Source organism: Lissotriton vulgaris, chromosome 1_1 (genome assembly GCF_964263255.1).
Source record: "Lissotriton vulgaris chromosome 1_1, aLisVul1.2, whole genome shotgun sequence".
Classification (NCBI taxonomy): domain Eukaryota; kingdom Metazoa; phylum Chordata; class Amphibia; order Caudata; family Salamandridae; genus Lissotriton; species Lissotriton vulgaris.
The window spans coordinates 47116077-47132174 of record NC_141685.1 but is presented as its reverse complement, the minus strand read 5'-3'; the positions used below and the strand labels follow the sequence as shown (position 1 = coordinate 47132174).

At 48.0% G+C, this 16098-nt stretch overlaps 2 protein-coding genes across 2 annotated transcripts in view; both read left to right on the top strand.

Moving 5' to 3' along the window:
* LOC147737159 (uncharacterized) overlaps positions 1 to 2494 on the top strand; it is a 58916-nt gene extending 56422 nt beyond the window's left edge. The window contains exon 4 of the mRNA XM_086923008.1: positions 2439 to 2494. Coding sequence (XP_086779134.1) covers positions 2439 to 2494 — 56 coding nt within the window. The remainder of the gene's footprint in view (positions 1 to 2438) is intronic.
* Positions 2495 to 4139: 1645 nt separating this feature from the next.
* Positions 4140 to 16098, top strand: part of LOC147737158 (uncharacterized) — a 62698-nt gene continuing 50739 nt past the window's right edge. The window contains exon 1 of the mRNA XM_086918930.1: positions 4140 to 4448. The gene's annotated coding sequence lies outside the window, so the exon portion shown is untranslated. The remainder of the gene's footprint in view (positions 4449 to 16098) is intronic.

The following is a 16098-nucleotide window of genomic DNA, read 5'->3' as shown; positions in this document are numbered from 1 at the left end:
TGCCCTCCCCTCATTGGTTGCACTTGCTGTCCTGCCCCCCCCCCCTCATTGGTTGTGCTTGCTGTCCTGCCACCCACCCCCCCGTTGGTTGTGCTTGCTTGTGATCCGGTTTTTGTGCCTCTGTGCCCTGATTGTGATCCGGTTTTTGTGTTGCTCTCCTGCCCCCGCCCCCTCATTGGTTGTGCTTGCTGTCCAGCCCCCTCCCTCGTTGGTTGTGCTTGCTGTCCTGCCCCCCCCGTTGGTTGTGCTTGCTTGTGATATGGTTTTTGTACCTCTGTGCCCTGCTTGTGCCTCTGTTCCCTGCTTGTGATCCATTTTTTGTGTTGCTCTCCTGCCCCTGCCCCCTCGTTGGTTGTGCTTGCTCTCCTGACCACCCCCCTCGTTTGTTGTGCTTGCTGTCCTGCCCCCCCCTCCCTCGTTGTGCTTGCTGTCCTGCCCCCCCCCCGCCCCTCGGTTGTGCTTGCTTGTGATCCGGTTTTTGTGCCTCTGTGCCCTGCTTGTGCCTCTGTGCGCTGATTGTGATCCGGTTTTTGTGCCTCTGTGCCCTGCTTGTGATCCGGTTTTTGTGCCTCTGTGCCCCACTTGCGATCCGGTTTTTGTGCCTCTGTGCCCTGCTTGTGATCCGGTTTTTGTGCCTCTGTGCCCTGCTTTTGCCTCTGTGCCCTGCTTGTGATCCGGTTTTTCGTGCCTCTGTTCCCTAGGGCATTACTGGGCAGAGAAGTGTTTGTGTGTGTGGCTCTCTGTGCGTGTGTGTGGCTCTCTGTGCGTGTGTGTGGCTCTCTGTGCGTGTGTGTGGCTCTCTGTGCGTGTGTGTGGCTCTGTGTGTGTGTGTGGCTCTGTGTGTGTGTGTGTGGCTCTGTGTGTGTGTGTGGCTCTGTGTAGGTGGCTCTGTGAATGACTGTGGGTGGCTCTGTATGTGTGTGTGGGTGGCTTTGTTTGTGTGGGTGTGTGGCTCTGTGTGGGTGTGTGGCTCTGTGTGGGTGTGTGGCTCTGTGTAGGTGGCTCTGTGTAGGTGGCTCTGTGTAGATTACTCTGTGTAGGTGGCTCTGTGTGAATGACTGTGGGTGGCTCTATGTGTGTGTGTTGGCTTTGTGTGTGTGGCTATGTGTGGGTGCAAATGCAATAGGTCTCGCATTTCTGAGCGATTAAGCTATTGGCATTGTAAATGACAATGCCATTTATTTATGTTTTAAAAACAAAAACATAAATAACAAGCATTGGAAATGCTCTCACACCATTAGAGTTAGAGCTTTTAGAAATGTTTTTTGTTTTTTAATTCTTAATGGTGCGAGACCTATTGCATTTGGAACTGAGGAGCCAGGTTGAGGCATGGAGTTGCGATTCTGGAAGCTTCCCGTGCCTATCGGGAAAAAACGTGACCTTGCGTAATGTAACTGTTGTTCATGCACAGAGCTCCAACTACAGGACAAAGGTATGTTTTTTTCTTGAAGCGTTACAATCCTAAAACGAAACAAAACACAATAGTCCTGCGATTGTAACCGGAAGCCCGTCATTTCGGATTGCAACCCTACTAATTGGGTTATCTTGTTTTTACCTCATAAATTAGGAAATAGAGGCTGAAATGCTAGAGCTTCTAGTACCTTAAAACTGCATTTAAAAAGCACAAATAATAGTAATCATTCTTCTTTTCATATACCTCTCCGATTTCCCAGCCGTATCCTCGCGTGTACACAATTATGTCGGAAGTCGGCACAGGCAGGGGAAGTTACTTCCGGTGCAACCGGATGTGTGTACCAAAGTGCTAGGTCAGAAGCGTGCGAGGGGGCGTAGAGCAGGGGGCGGAGCTGGGGGAGGCACGGCCTAGCGGCCGTGCAAGTGATGCAAGTAGAGTAGGGGGAGGAGAGGCAGGGGGAGGAGAATTAAAGGAGGCACGGCCTAGCGGCCGTGCAACCAAGAAGATTAACGAAAAAGCCGATTTGATGGGCGTGGCTTAAAGCGCGTGCACATCATCAAGTCGGATTTCTCGTTAAACTCTGGTTAAGCCCCTATATCTCTCGCCAGCTCAATGCGCATGCGCATCGGAAGGCAAGACCTAAAAATGTCATGAGCAATGCCAATAGCTCAAACTTTAACAATGCTGAGACCATTGCATTGTAAATGCCTGTTTAAAATATGCTGCCTTACTTGTAATGCTCTTACTGGCAGAGGCCCTTACTATCTACGAAAGAAACCGGTAAAACAAGTACCAGGTACAAATCTCAGATTTGGTTCATTAGGACTGCTACAGATCCCTCGTATATGCTTGAGCCGCACTGGGGGTAAAGCCTTTTCGTACCTTGCTCCAAAGTACTGGAACAGACTGCCCATGGCCCTGCAGGAAACTCTGACTTATTGCACCTTCAGGAAACAACTAAAAGCCTTCCTGTTTTAAAATAGCTGCTCACTTGACTCTCAGCTATTTGTTTTTTTTTTCCTAGGCAGCGCCAAGATGCCCCAGGGTGAATTGTGCGCTATAAAAGATCTTACAACATAACACCAGCAGATAACAGCATTGGGTTAGGCCCCGGACAGGACTGGGTGGGGAAAAGGGAATGGAGGCAGGGAAGGGCTGCACCAGCAGATAACAGCGCTGGGTCAGAACCCAGACAGGACTCGGTGGGGCCAAGAGTAGGGAGGCAGGAAGGGATGGGTCAGACCCCGGACAGGACTGGGTGGGGGACAAGGGAGGCAGGGAAGGGCTGCACCAGCAGATAACAGCGCTGGGTCAGACCCCAGACAGGACAGGGTGTGGACAAGGGAAGGGCTGGGGCAGCATACAACAGCGCTGGGTTAGACCCCGGACAGGACTGGGAGGGGAGGGGACAAAAGAATGGAGGCAGGGAAGGGTTGGAGCAGCAGATAACAGCGCTGGGTCACACCCCGGAGAGGATTGGGTATGGGTAGGGAAAGAGAAGGGAGGCAGGGAAAAGCTGGAGCAGCAGATACTAGCGCTGGGTCAGACCCCGGACAGGACAGGGTGTGGACAAGGGATGGGTCAGCTCAGCCATAAATGTAATCTCCGGAATTCGGCAGGGAGGTGGCTGGCACAGGCCCCTCTTTCTACGGGGAATTTTCACAAGAGAAGAGGTGCTGCAGAGTGTGAGGTGAGGGGGTGGGGATGGTCCGGGGAGCAGTGGGCCTTGGGAGGGATGAAGTACCGTCAAAGTGAGGGGGAGGTGAGATGCTGTTTGTGGCTGGGCCGTCACTATTAAGGACACGTAGACAGCAACAGAGTTTATTTAGGTTTGTGAGAATGCTAATGTTGTGAGAGGGGCAAAGATAATGTGTCACCACGAACGGAGGTGGAAACAAAAAACAAAACGTGAAGGAACTATACAGACTGTAGCAAAGAAGAAGTAAGGCGCTGACAGCAGGGCGCACGGAAACTGTGTTTAATGTGCAACCAAAGGGCTAAAATATACCTCCACGCGCGTGCACTTGTTGGGGAAATATAGCAGTAGAAACTCATGAGTGGAATGAGAGCCTCCCTGAGCCGGGCACAGCAGACCCGCGCCTCGTTTGGAGGCAGTGCAGTGAATTGGATGCGGGTGTGTGTCTGGGGGGTTGGGGGGCACAGGAGGAGGACAATGCAGGGAGGTGAAATGCCTCAACGGGGGCACCCAGGGGGAGGAGGAGGGGGAGGAGAGGCAGGGGCGACGCTCGAGAGGGAGGCTGGCTCTCGGGTTAGACGAGTCAATGGCAGAGACAAGAGGGGGGAAGGGGCCTCCGGGGGGTGACTGCAGCTCTGCGTGTGAGGCGGTGATCCTCGGCAGGCAGGACGGTGTCCTCCCCCCCCCCCACCGCAGGCCGGCTCCTCGGGCCGGGGGTGCAGGGCTACAGCAGGGGTGGAGGGGGCTCGAGGCTCTGGGGTTTGAATCTCGGCGCCTCTTGTGACCCTGGGCGGTCGGTCGGTGTGTCTCCCTGGGAGGGGGTCGTTCCGGGGTGGGGTGGCGTGGGGGCCGACGGACGGGGCACTCAGGGGTCTGACCAGGAGGCTGCCGCGGGGAGGGAGCTGCGGCGCCGCCGTCTTTACACGTCTTTAGTCGACGGCACTGGAGCCCTGTGGTACCGGAGCGCGCGGCCCGCAGCCTGACTGGATATCGCGTCATGACCGATAGTCCACGTCACTGGAACAAGGAAGAGAAGAACCCGGAAGGAGCGGGGCACGCGGATGCTCAGCTGTCCACCTCTGACCCCAGAGACGAGGGGCGCGCGAGGCCAGCTGACCCCAGAGACGAGGGGGGCACGAGGCCGACGTCAACAGCTGACCCCAGAGACGAGGGGCGCGCGGCGCGAGGCCAGCTGACCCCAGAGACGAGGGGCGCGCGAGGCCAGCTGACCCCAGAGACGAGGGGGGGGCACGAGTCCGACGTCAACAGCTGACCCCAGAGAGGAGGGGCGCGCGAGGCCCACGCCACCGCGTTCATGCAGGCGCGCAGCTGACGCGGGTACGTGCGGAGCTGTCGGGGGGCCGGGAGGGGTCAGACTCCATCACCCTCGGGGGTTTTCTTTTTTTTAAAAAAATGTATATAATGTGATTTTCTATAGCGCGAACTTTGCCCGATGGTGTCAGAGCGCTTTACAAAAGAACCAGGTTCAAAACATAAGGACTTAGGAATGCATACGTTACATAAAGGATACAAACAGGAAAACATTGCCAATGTACAAGTTGTAAATTCACTCAAAGAAGGGATACAAATGGATAAACTCTAAGAGACACATAGGAATGGTAGAGAGTACAAAGGTCTATAGCATATACTAGTGATTGGAGTTATCTCTGTATGCATATATATACACATAGCAGATTTTCTCAGGTCAAGACCCCAAAAAAAACGACAACCAAGAGAGCAGAGTGCCATTAAGTGGGGCGGGGGGGGGGGAGGGGGGTTGGGCGCACAGTCACAGCACCAAGGGAGGGAGGGATACAAGGGTATGGAGAAAAGGCAAATCAGAGGATCATCAAGGGGGAAATGAGAGAAAAGGGTAAAGGGCGAGTGAATGGACAAGATGGCGGGTCGGGGTCCAGAGAAAAGTGGCCGAGAACAGCAGCAAAATGGCGGCCAGGACAAACGAAAAAGTAAAAAGTCCATTAGAGTCCTTCCTGGTTTGTTGACTGATGGCTGGCAGTCACTGATGCTTTTCGTTGGGCCGCTTTATAAATCAAGAGTTGGGTGTCCCACGGTTCCCTGCCTCGAGCTGCAGCTTGAAGAAGGCTGTCCCGCTGTTGGTAGCAGGAGAGCTCACTGGTCTGCCGGCTTCCGTCCTTGCCATTAGCTATTATGGGGTAGCCCAGTGACCCTCAAAACCTGGGTCCTAATGTTTAAACAAAAACAATAGTTCTTGACAGGACTGGTATCTATAATAAGAGATATCATTCAAACCAAGATTGTAGTTGTGTGTCATTGTATACTGCATATTCAATGTGTATGTCAAGCAATCAATCAATCAGTGACACTTATAGAGCGCGCTACATACCCGTACGGTCTCTATCAGTGTACACATTCACTCTCTTTCCCTCTGATAACACACATGCTCTAGTCAAAGCTATCAACTCAGCTGCTTGCGCTGAATTGTATTCTATCCTTGCTGTCTCAACAATAGTACATAAAGTAGTGACAGCATAGGCAGAACAGTTTCTCCATTCTGTAGTTTATAGCAGGATCCATCCACCCAAAGGATTCCATCCGGATCCTTAAGTGGAGTATCCTTTAAACCAATTCTACCTTTCGTTTCTTCCTCTGTACGAAGAAAACAATCGTGCATTTCCTGATCATCTTTCTCATTCGGGAGTGGCAAAAGCATAGCTGGATTTAATGTATTGCATCTTTTAATATGCACATGACTCGCTAACAGTGTCAACTCATATCCTGACAATCGAGCACTCATAAGGTGTTGGGTTTTTGTTCTGTTTAACAAAGTATCCACTGCATGTGGTACCATGACAGTAAGTGTGTTGTCTAATACTAATCCAGCAGATTGTCTAATGGAAATAGCAACAGCGGCAGTAGCTCTCAGGCAACTTGGCAAAGCTTTAGCTACCGGATCAAGTGTAACAGAAAAATACGCACATGGCCTTTGTTTGTCCCCAAATTGTTGCGTCAGGACAGACAAAGCACAACCTTCTCTCTCAAATACATAAAGTGTAAAAGATTTACTATAATCTGGGGTGCCCAATACTGGAGCAGAGCACAAAGCTCTACGTAAATCAACGAAACTCTTCTGACATTCGTTCGTCCAAGGGAGTGGATCGGGCGTATCTTTCAACGTAAGGGCCAACAATGGTTTGGCCAAAAGTGAAAAATTAGGGATCCACTGTCTGCAATAGGAAGGGATACCTAGGAAGGCACGTACTTTCCTTTGTGTCGTAGGTACAGACATCTGTGAGATAACCTGAATACGTTCTGGAGTCAATCGTCTTCCCTCCTTCGACAAAAGATGACCTAAATAGGTAACCTCTTGGCGGGCATATTGCAACTTAGAGGGTAATACTCTATGGTTCAATTCAGACAAGTGTCGCAGCAAACCAACAGTCACACTCTTACACACTTCTTCCGTGTCAGCAGCCACCAACAAATCATCCACATACTGAATAAGTGCAGCACCTGGAGGTAAGAAAAAAGAGTCAAGTTGTGATTTTAGAGCCTGACTATAAATAGAAGGACTCTCACAATTGCCTTGAGGAGCTCTCGTAAATCTGAAACTACGACCTCCTAAAGAGAAACCAAAAATGTCTCTACTTTCTTCAGCAATAGGAATACTAAAGAAAGCATTTTTGAGATCAATAACCGAGAACCAAGCTGCCGAAGCAGGAATCATCGTCAACAGAGTTGTGATATCTGGCACAACAGGAAACTGTGGTTTAACAATCCTATTTACCTCTCGAAGATCAATCACAAATCGATACACAGTAGGCTGTGAAGGATCCGTTCTCTTGACAATCGGAAGAACAGGACTATTGCACACGTTACCTCTTGTCTCTTCAATCACACCCTTTCTGACAAAATCGTGAACAATATCCAAAAGTGCTCTCTCGCTTTCGCTCGAGATGCGATACTGTGGTACTCGCGGCATCCAAACATTTTCCTTGAGTGTAACCACATATGGCGGTATTGCAAGACAACCCACATCGTTAGGACCCGTAGCCCAAAGACTCTCAGGTAGGGAAAGCAACTCAGGTGGAAAATTATCTCGAGAAAGATATACCAAAGACATCAACTTTTTCCCTAATGTAAGATGTACCCCAGAAGGAGAACAATACAGTGTCGCATGAAGTCTCTTCAGCAAATCTAAACCCAATAAATTCTCATTACAACCAGTCGTCAAAATCAATGGAGCATCCAAACTATAAGGACCAATCGAAATGGGTAAGGGATTGGAAACCGGGTTTGAAACCGGGGCGCCAGAAAAACCAACAGAAGTATTTATTAAGCCAGACAAAGGTGCGCCTGGGAGTTTAGAATGAATGATTGAACTTCTCATCGCACCAGTATCCAAAAGGAATGGCTCTAAGACACCCATAGCATCAGCAGTGACATATGGCCCATTTTGGTCAACTGGAATCGATACAACTCCCTTACTTCGTCCATTGCTGTCCTATTCAGTATAAGCGTCTTCCCAATTTTCCTCAACATGACAATCAGTATTAACGTACTGCGTAGTCTGAGCTCTCTGTTGATCGAAACAATTCGCAGCGGCGGAAGAATTAGAACGTTGCTCTTGAGAAGGCATTCCTCGTCCCCTACCTCTGAAGCCTGACTGATAAGTACCACGACCTTTTGGAGGTACTACACCACTGTTGCGTTGCGCCAAATCAGGACAATTATTTTTAAAGTGACCTATTTCCTTGCAATACGCACACTGGTTAGGTGCCAACAAAGGACGCTGACCAAATGAATCAGGCCTCTGAAACATTTTCTGAGACTGCTGTGGTTGTGCAAACTGAGGCTGAACCATGCGCGGAGGATATGCTTGTTGTATCAGAACCTTCGTCTTTAAATCCTTATTCTTCTTTTCCTGTTTCTCTTTTTCTTCCTTATCCCTATTCTCATAATATTGTGCCGTAGCCAATATCTTTGCAGGGGAGGAAACAGCCCATGCACTCTCTGAACTTTTGAGCTTATTCGACAACTCGGGAAGCAGATTATATACGAACTTATCAACAAACAATCGTTGGCCTCCCTCAACGCTCAGGTCCTGGCCTCTATGATCAAAAAACGTTTCTTCAAACCGAGTGAAGAAATCCGAAACACTCTCATCCTTTTTCTGTTTACATGCCGATAACTTATCCCAATTTACTCGTACCGCTGGCATCATAGTCTTCATTAACTCTATTATTCTGCCAGGTAATGCCGTAATCAAATCATCAGGTTTCGCACCACCGACCTGTGCCATATCAGCAGCTCTCAGAGCGACCCAATCACCACCTAATTCGGCATTATGATCTTCTCTGCGAATTCTAGCCCAAAGTGCTTGTGGAACCACATTCCCAAACAACATGTCAATATCGGCTAGATTCGTGATACTCGCGTCTACCGTCTGGGATAATTCTTTATAGTATCCTGCCGGATTTTTACGGGGATCTGGAAGAGTTTGCTTTAACGCCAATACTTCCGACCGTTTCCATGGCTCATGTACCCATATACGTTGAAAGTGAGCAGGGACCGGATGAGCACCAGCCACGGCTTCTCTCCATACAGGAGGAACTTCATGCATCGGAAACTGCTTAAACCCTTCCTGTTCGTTTAAATCACCAGCCGTGATTTTCTGAGAAAAAAATAAAGTCCGAAATTCTAGTAACATAATCAGTGCTTTCTCAACATCCGACCCTATTATGTAACCCTTCTCAAAATCCGCCTGAAGCTTAATCAACTTTGATGGTGTCACATCCAACTCAACATTCTCCCAATGTTTAATGAGAACATCGCACATAACATTAAATACATATCTTTGAACAGGTTCTGACCATTGACTAAAGGTACTCACGATATCTTGTAGAGTATACATAGAACCCTTTTCTATCCACTTACGACCAAGCGAATCCAAAACCATTTGCTGCTCTGTAAGCGGAAGTTGACCACGAGATTGTCGTTTAGAAAAAGACGGGGACAGATTCAGAGCCCCAACCAATGAAGAATATAAACCAGTGACAGCAGTAGTAAGCTTCCTATGTGAATATGGAGAGTTACTCACAAGAATGGTGGAAAAAGACGTATTAGAAGTAAATGGAAGAGGAGGTGTAGGAGGAATTACAGGAGGCAAAGGCTGAGGAAGAGGAACAGGTAACTGTACAACTGGTACCTGAGCAGGTACTGGCTGAGGGACAGGAGGAGCAGTAGGGGTTTGAACATAAGGGGGAGGAAAATTTAGAAGACATGACATAAGAATATCTTCCTCGTCACCCTTACTCTTTTCTGGAAGAGAAACAGGCATCATCGGATAGCATCTATCGATCGCCATACGATGCTGTCTTTCCACAACCTCCATGACTTTCTCTTCTTCATTAATCTTCAGCTGTTGAGCAGCTTGAACAATTGACATTTCCCTCTCTCTCTCTTATCTCTTTTAGCTTCTTTAATTTCTTTCTGTTTGGCTTCCTTTCGCCATAGGCGGAAAGAATCAAACATCGCTGGCCGGGCTTTCTTTTTAAACAAAACCGCTTCTAAATTATCGAGAATAGCGGAGTCAAAACTACCATGTTCTGGCCATCTTAAGACTCCACTCTTCTCCGTGTATCGAACCCATGTTTTATTAAACGTAATAGGACCCATACCATGCTTTGAATATAGTACATAAGTGGGCGTTCCAACTGGAGGAATTGGACAAGAGTCCTCCAACCGGGAGTCCCTAGTACACCCTAAACAGCAGAAGCGCCTAAACTTACTTATTGCAGGCATCACTAATTTCTCAATGAAACACTTACCAAGAACGCTTATCGTATTTCTTATTCAAACAAATACTTACCAAGAACGTTTATCGTCTTTCACAAAAATGACCTCAAAACCCAAAAGTCACTTATGGATCCCAAAAACAAAGTTACCAAAACAAAGTTACCAAAGTACATCAGTTACTAATTCATCAGTTACTAATTCATCAGCTACTAATTCATCAGTTACTAATTGGGCAGTTACTAATTGGGCGCGACCCACAAAATACTTAACTCAAATATGATCTTCTTACGCCAACCGGAGGTCCAATTATCGTCTCGCTCTACAAAATCGTCACCAACGTCGGGGCCAAGGCAGGACAGCAGTCGAGGCAGCAGGCGTCAGGCAGCCGTCCAGCAGGAGAAGTCGCGCTGAAAAAACCTTCGGTCCACTTTCGACATACAGGGATCGATGACGTGGGGCGCTTCCTCCGGAATTTGCTTGCGGGACTCCTCACAATCTTCAGGCTACACCGCTACCACCGATGCTGTCCACTCGTGGTCGCCATTTGAGGAAACTCGACCATATGGGTCAAGCGGTGTTCAAGACGCCTGAAATTCCCCGGGTTCTTCTGCCTCAGCCACACAAGGAGTACTGGACACGTACAGAGACAATGGACACTCCGTCTTGGCGTAACAAGTCGATTTATTAGCTGCAGCTAGCACAGTTGTCTGCGAAGTCACTAGGAGAGCGATATTCGCAAGAGACTGCTCCTTAACATTGTAACAGACAAGCTTAAATACAGTACAATACAATACGAAAAGCAATAACGCACATTGTTGAGACTTCGACAAACGAGAAACACAATAAATTGATCTCTGTGTAACTAAATATCAACAACCATGTTTGCATTTTGGCCCTTAAGCAAATTACTGAGAGAATCCCCATTATACGTTTTACAGCTAACGAAAACACAGGTGCGCTCTACAAGGGCAGACATAAGGCTATAGAATGCTTCGAGATGTGTAACAGAAAACTACAGATAAGATAGTAAAGAGGAAAGAATGGTGTGAATCAACAGTCGTCTGGGCAAGGGATTACATAGCTCAAACAACGGCTTAATGCACTCGACCAGTCCCAGACACTTCTTTAGTAAACAAGGTCACAGGAGTCATCTGACACGCGATGCCAGAAACGACAAAAACATCGCTTTCGTCTTGCTGCCTGGGTGAAGGCAACCTAAAATGGCGGTGACAACAAAATGGATGCTGAAACATGGGCAAACCATTTTTTCCAGTTCCACAACCCGCCAAACGCCCTCCCCCTGTCCCAACTACTCACGCACTCCACCGCCCTCTCCCCTCAATCTCCCGTTTCACCTGAAACTCTTTGCCCCCCAACAACATAACCCTTCTACTGACACTTAACAACTCCATCTCCCCTCGCTCTTCACCTACCACCCAATCTCACCACCCACTCATCTCGCTACCTTCTGCAAATATTCAAGACCACCCCCTTTACCCAGGCCATATTCCTTGTTTCTCCTACGCCCCCTCCATCCCTCCCCTGAACTACATGTCTCAGAACCCACACAACTCCAAACCTGACCGATCTAACGTGACCACCGAACCCCTCAAAACTCCCAGCCACATTGCCTCCACCACACGTCTATTACCCCATCTCCCCACTCACACACAAATCTACCCTCCACAAATAACTCAGACCGCACCTCCTCGACATCTCACCTCTCCTTAATTGCCCAAAGCCTACAAAACATTGAACGTGACCTTGTTAATGTAACCACCGAACTGACCTGACTCAGGAAAGATTTCATCTTCCTCCGTGCCAAAACCCTCCCCTACCATAAATCCCCTTCCCACCATCCCTCAAAAATCCGTCACACCACACACAACATTTGAAGATCAATCCCTCTCCACCGCGATGCACACAGACCTCGCCGCTCCTCTAACCATCTCTCCCCTCTGACACTACCGACCTATGCAACTCCTACCCCCTAATGTACCAACCACAAATCCCCCACTTTCCCACCCCCACATCACGGTTATTATAGATACAAATAGAACCCCTTCCTCCCCCTCTTCCCCCAGACTACTGCCCCAACTCATGTTGATCCCCTCATGCCCTTCCCCCTTATGCAACCACACACCTTTGAAGTGCATGCTCGTCAACTGCCGATCGGCTGTCGTACACGCCACGGAAATCTCGGAAACAATCTTGAGTGAATCCATTGATATCGCATTCCTCACAGGAACCTGGCTAAATGACCACTCAACAAGCATACTTGACCTACTCTCCACTCCTGGATACTCTATTCTTAGAAAAGACAGACCAATCAGAGTGGGGGGTGGTCTCGCCATTATCTTCAAAAATAATTTCCATTTATCCCTTGTTACTAACCCAGGCTTCTCCTCCTGCGAATACCTAGAAGCGAAACTATCAACCCTAAACTCCCTCCCAATTCGCCTACACAGCTTTTATCGCCCCCATGTGCACCACAGCCCTTTATTGAGGATCTATCTGAGCTCCTAACAAAATCTGCTTTATCCAAATCAAAAAATATCTTTCTTAAGGATTTTAACCTCCATTGGAATGATACCAATGACCCCACTATCTCCCTCCTCACTACTCTCCTTGAGATCAGCGAACTCAAACAACTTTGCTCGTTCCCAACACACTCCAAAGGTTCCATACTTGACATCATTCTGTCCAATGACGATCTGACATCCGTGACCAATATCATCCCCACCGACTGGTCTGACCACCACCTTATACTGTTCACCATGGATACAAAGGCAAGCCTCCCCACCTCTAAAGTTAACAGACCTAAAGGGTATCCCCCCAGACGAACTGGCTCCACCTAAACTCAAAACCCAAAGAAACATCCCCTCTAACTCTTGGTTTAATACTGAGTTAAATAATGAAAGACGGGCACTCAGACTAGCTGAAAGAACCTGGAGACACCAACCCTCTGCCGTCCATCTGGCTCAACTTAGACGTTCTAGACCCACGTACAAAAAGCACATCTTCAAGCAAAAGGCATCCTTCTTCCACACTCAACTAGATCGTGCCAAAAACAGACCCAGGGAACTCTTCAATATAATACCTAAGCAAACATCCCCAGCTCCTCCTAATATGACATCCTCCTCGGCCAGATGCAACAAAATTGCCCATTTCTTCTCCGAAAAAATTGCCAAAATTGATCAATCCTTACCTCCCACAAAACTACCCTCCAACCCATCCCCATACAACCCCTCTCACCCTCCCTCTACTCAACACCCCCCAATCACTCCACTGACCTCCCTCATACCACTGCTCCGGCTACCAACTCCCCCGACTCACAACTAAAAAACAATGCATCCTTGCTCAACTTCCTCCCTGTCACAGAGCTAGAAGTCCTCAAAATAATTGGCAATCTTAAACCGTCCTCTCACACAAATGATCTTGTACCCTCCAACCTTGTCCCCTCCCTTAAACACATCATCGCCCCCTTCTGGACAAAAATTATCAACACCTCTCTCTCCACGGGCTGTGTCCCCACCTCCCTTCAACTGAGTCAAATGTCGCCCATAATTAAAAATCCAAACGCGGACCCAAATGACCTTAACAATCTCCGACCTATCTCCAACCGCCCCCATCTCTCAAAGGTCCTTGAAAAACGTGTCCTACTGCAACTTGACAAACACATCGAAAACTTTAACCAACTTGACCCCCTTCAGTCTAGCTTCAGGAGAGGCTGTAGCACCGAAACGGCAATGCTCAATGTCATTGATGACATCCATCAATCACTTGATAATGGAGAGTCCTCCCTTCTTATCCTCCTGGATCTCTCCGCAGCATTCGATACAGTCAATAATTCAGCCTTACTCAATGTTCTTATGACCCGTTTCGGTCTTAACGACACTGCCCTCAAATGGTTCACCTCATACCTTCAAAACCGAACTCTGAAAATAAAAATTCTAAATTGTCTCTCTAACCCCTCTCCCGTCTCCCTTGGAGTCCCCCAAGGTTCTATCCTCTCCCCTTCCCTCTTTAACCTCTTTGTGGAACTTCTCACTCTCATTCTTAAACAAGCTGGCATCAACTACCACCTATACGCTGATGACACCCAAATCTATTACAAGATTAAAACTCACGCTGACATCTTACACCTTAACAACTCCCTTCACAAGATCCAATCCTGGTTCCAGTCAAATCATCTCAAACTAAACACAAATAAAATTGAAATCCTCCTCTTCGCCCCTAAAAAGAACCGTCTCCCCATTCAATCGTGGATCTCAGACCATAATGCACTCAACTGCCCACTCACACTGTCCAACTCAGTCAAATCGCTTGGCATTACTATCGATAACGTCCTCACCCTAAACATTCACATCAAAAAATCTGCTAAAGGTGCCCTCTTCGCTCTCCATCACCTCAAGAAAATCAAACCATTCTTACCCATTGATGATTTTAAACTTGCAGTTAAATCACTGGTTCTCTCACGTATTGACTATGGCAACCCCATCCTCAACGGAATCCCCAAGGTCCACCTTGTTCCTATTAAAGCTGTGCTCAACCTTGCAGCCAGGCTCATCACAGACTCCAAACGCTTCGACCATATCTCCCCAGCTCTCAAATTGCTTAAATGGCTCCCAATTGAAGGGAGATCAACTTACATAACGACCGGCATTACCCATAAAGCTCTCCAACAAAACTCTCTGCAGTACATATCCAAGAAACTCCTTATCGCTGGTACCACTCGTCCTCTGAGAAGCTCCAACGCCCTCCTCCTAATCCCACCTTTGCACAAAAAGAAAGCAACACAATCTCGTTCCTTCTCTGGAAATGCCCCTACTATCTGGAACTCCCTCCCGAAAAACCTTTGCTGTAACCCCTCGTACGCCAGCTTAAAAAAAGGCCTCAAAACCCACCTCCTTAACTACTACTGGGGATCCCAATCTTGTGCCTGACTTCTGATCTCATCTCACTATACCATATCTGTCCCTGTAATATAGTGGCCTTCTTACTGTAATCCAATTACCTATATTACCAGTATTATACTGCTTTGTCCCCCCATTACCCCCAAACGCCTCAGGGGAAATTCTTGCGGTCAGAAGAGTAGATTGGATTGGGAGGGGACCGATGACAGTGGCAGGAGATACTATAGTAATTAACTTTAGGGACACCTCTGCTGTGGACCATATTTCTAATGCCCCGCCTGGTAGACCAAACACCCAAATGTATCCATTACATCTGTCATATTTTTACCCTACCCCCCACCAGACATCAATTTACACGAACAGGGCTCATTGCAGTAGGGGTCATTATGATCCACCAAATAGAAGGCAACATTGGCGATTGTCTGGGGAAGGCACATTTCCACACAACCCCACATACCCACTACAAGCCCATTGGAACAGGTTCAGCGTGCTGGGGGAGGTGGATTGACTACTACAGGATGGGAATTCTTCACTAGAAATTGTCAGTGAAGAGTTTACGAAAGGGCCTGAACTGAAGGGAATTATTCCAACCACCACCCTAGTAGTAAGCACGAGGGAAGCAGAGAGACGGGTGAATTGGAGCACCAACGGGGGACCCAGATCACAGCCCATGAGGAACCTAGTAAAGATACTTGGGATTTACCCAGCCCAGTTAAAAGGGAAGAGATAAACTTAAATAAGGAAACTGCCCCAAATTAAATAACGATTAATGAGGGAAATATGACCACCTACCCCGTTGGGGTTGGGCAAGTACTCTAGTTGGGCAGGACACACTAAAAATTGTGTCCTGGAATGTAGCAGGACTTGCTGCTAAATTTGAGGACCAAGAATGGAGGCAATACATCACTAGGTTTCATGTTATATGCCTTCAGGAGACCTGGATGATTGACTCCAATCACTTCTCCATGGAGGGGTTTAAGTGCTTCCCAGTCCCTGCTCAAAGGTCATCTTCAGGGAGAGCGGTGGGAGGGTTAATCACATATGTAGACCTTCGTATAGAAGGGGTCTGGTCCAATTTAAACTGGACATCACATAATATGCAGGCGATAGGTTTCCGCTCAAAAGGGGTAAACATCACCCTGGTTAATTGGTTCAACGCGGTGGGAGCAAATGGCAAGGGAAACACAGTAAAAGAACTGGACTCCTGCTTAAGTGCCCAGCTATCGGTGGCAAAGGCAGCAGTTGCCCCATCGGTGGTTCTTGTAGGTGATTTTAATTGCCATCTTTGTGGGATC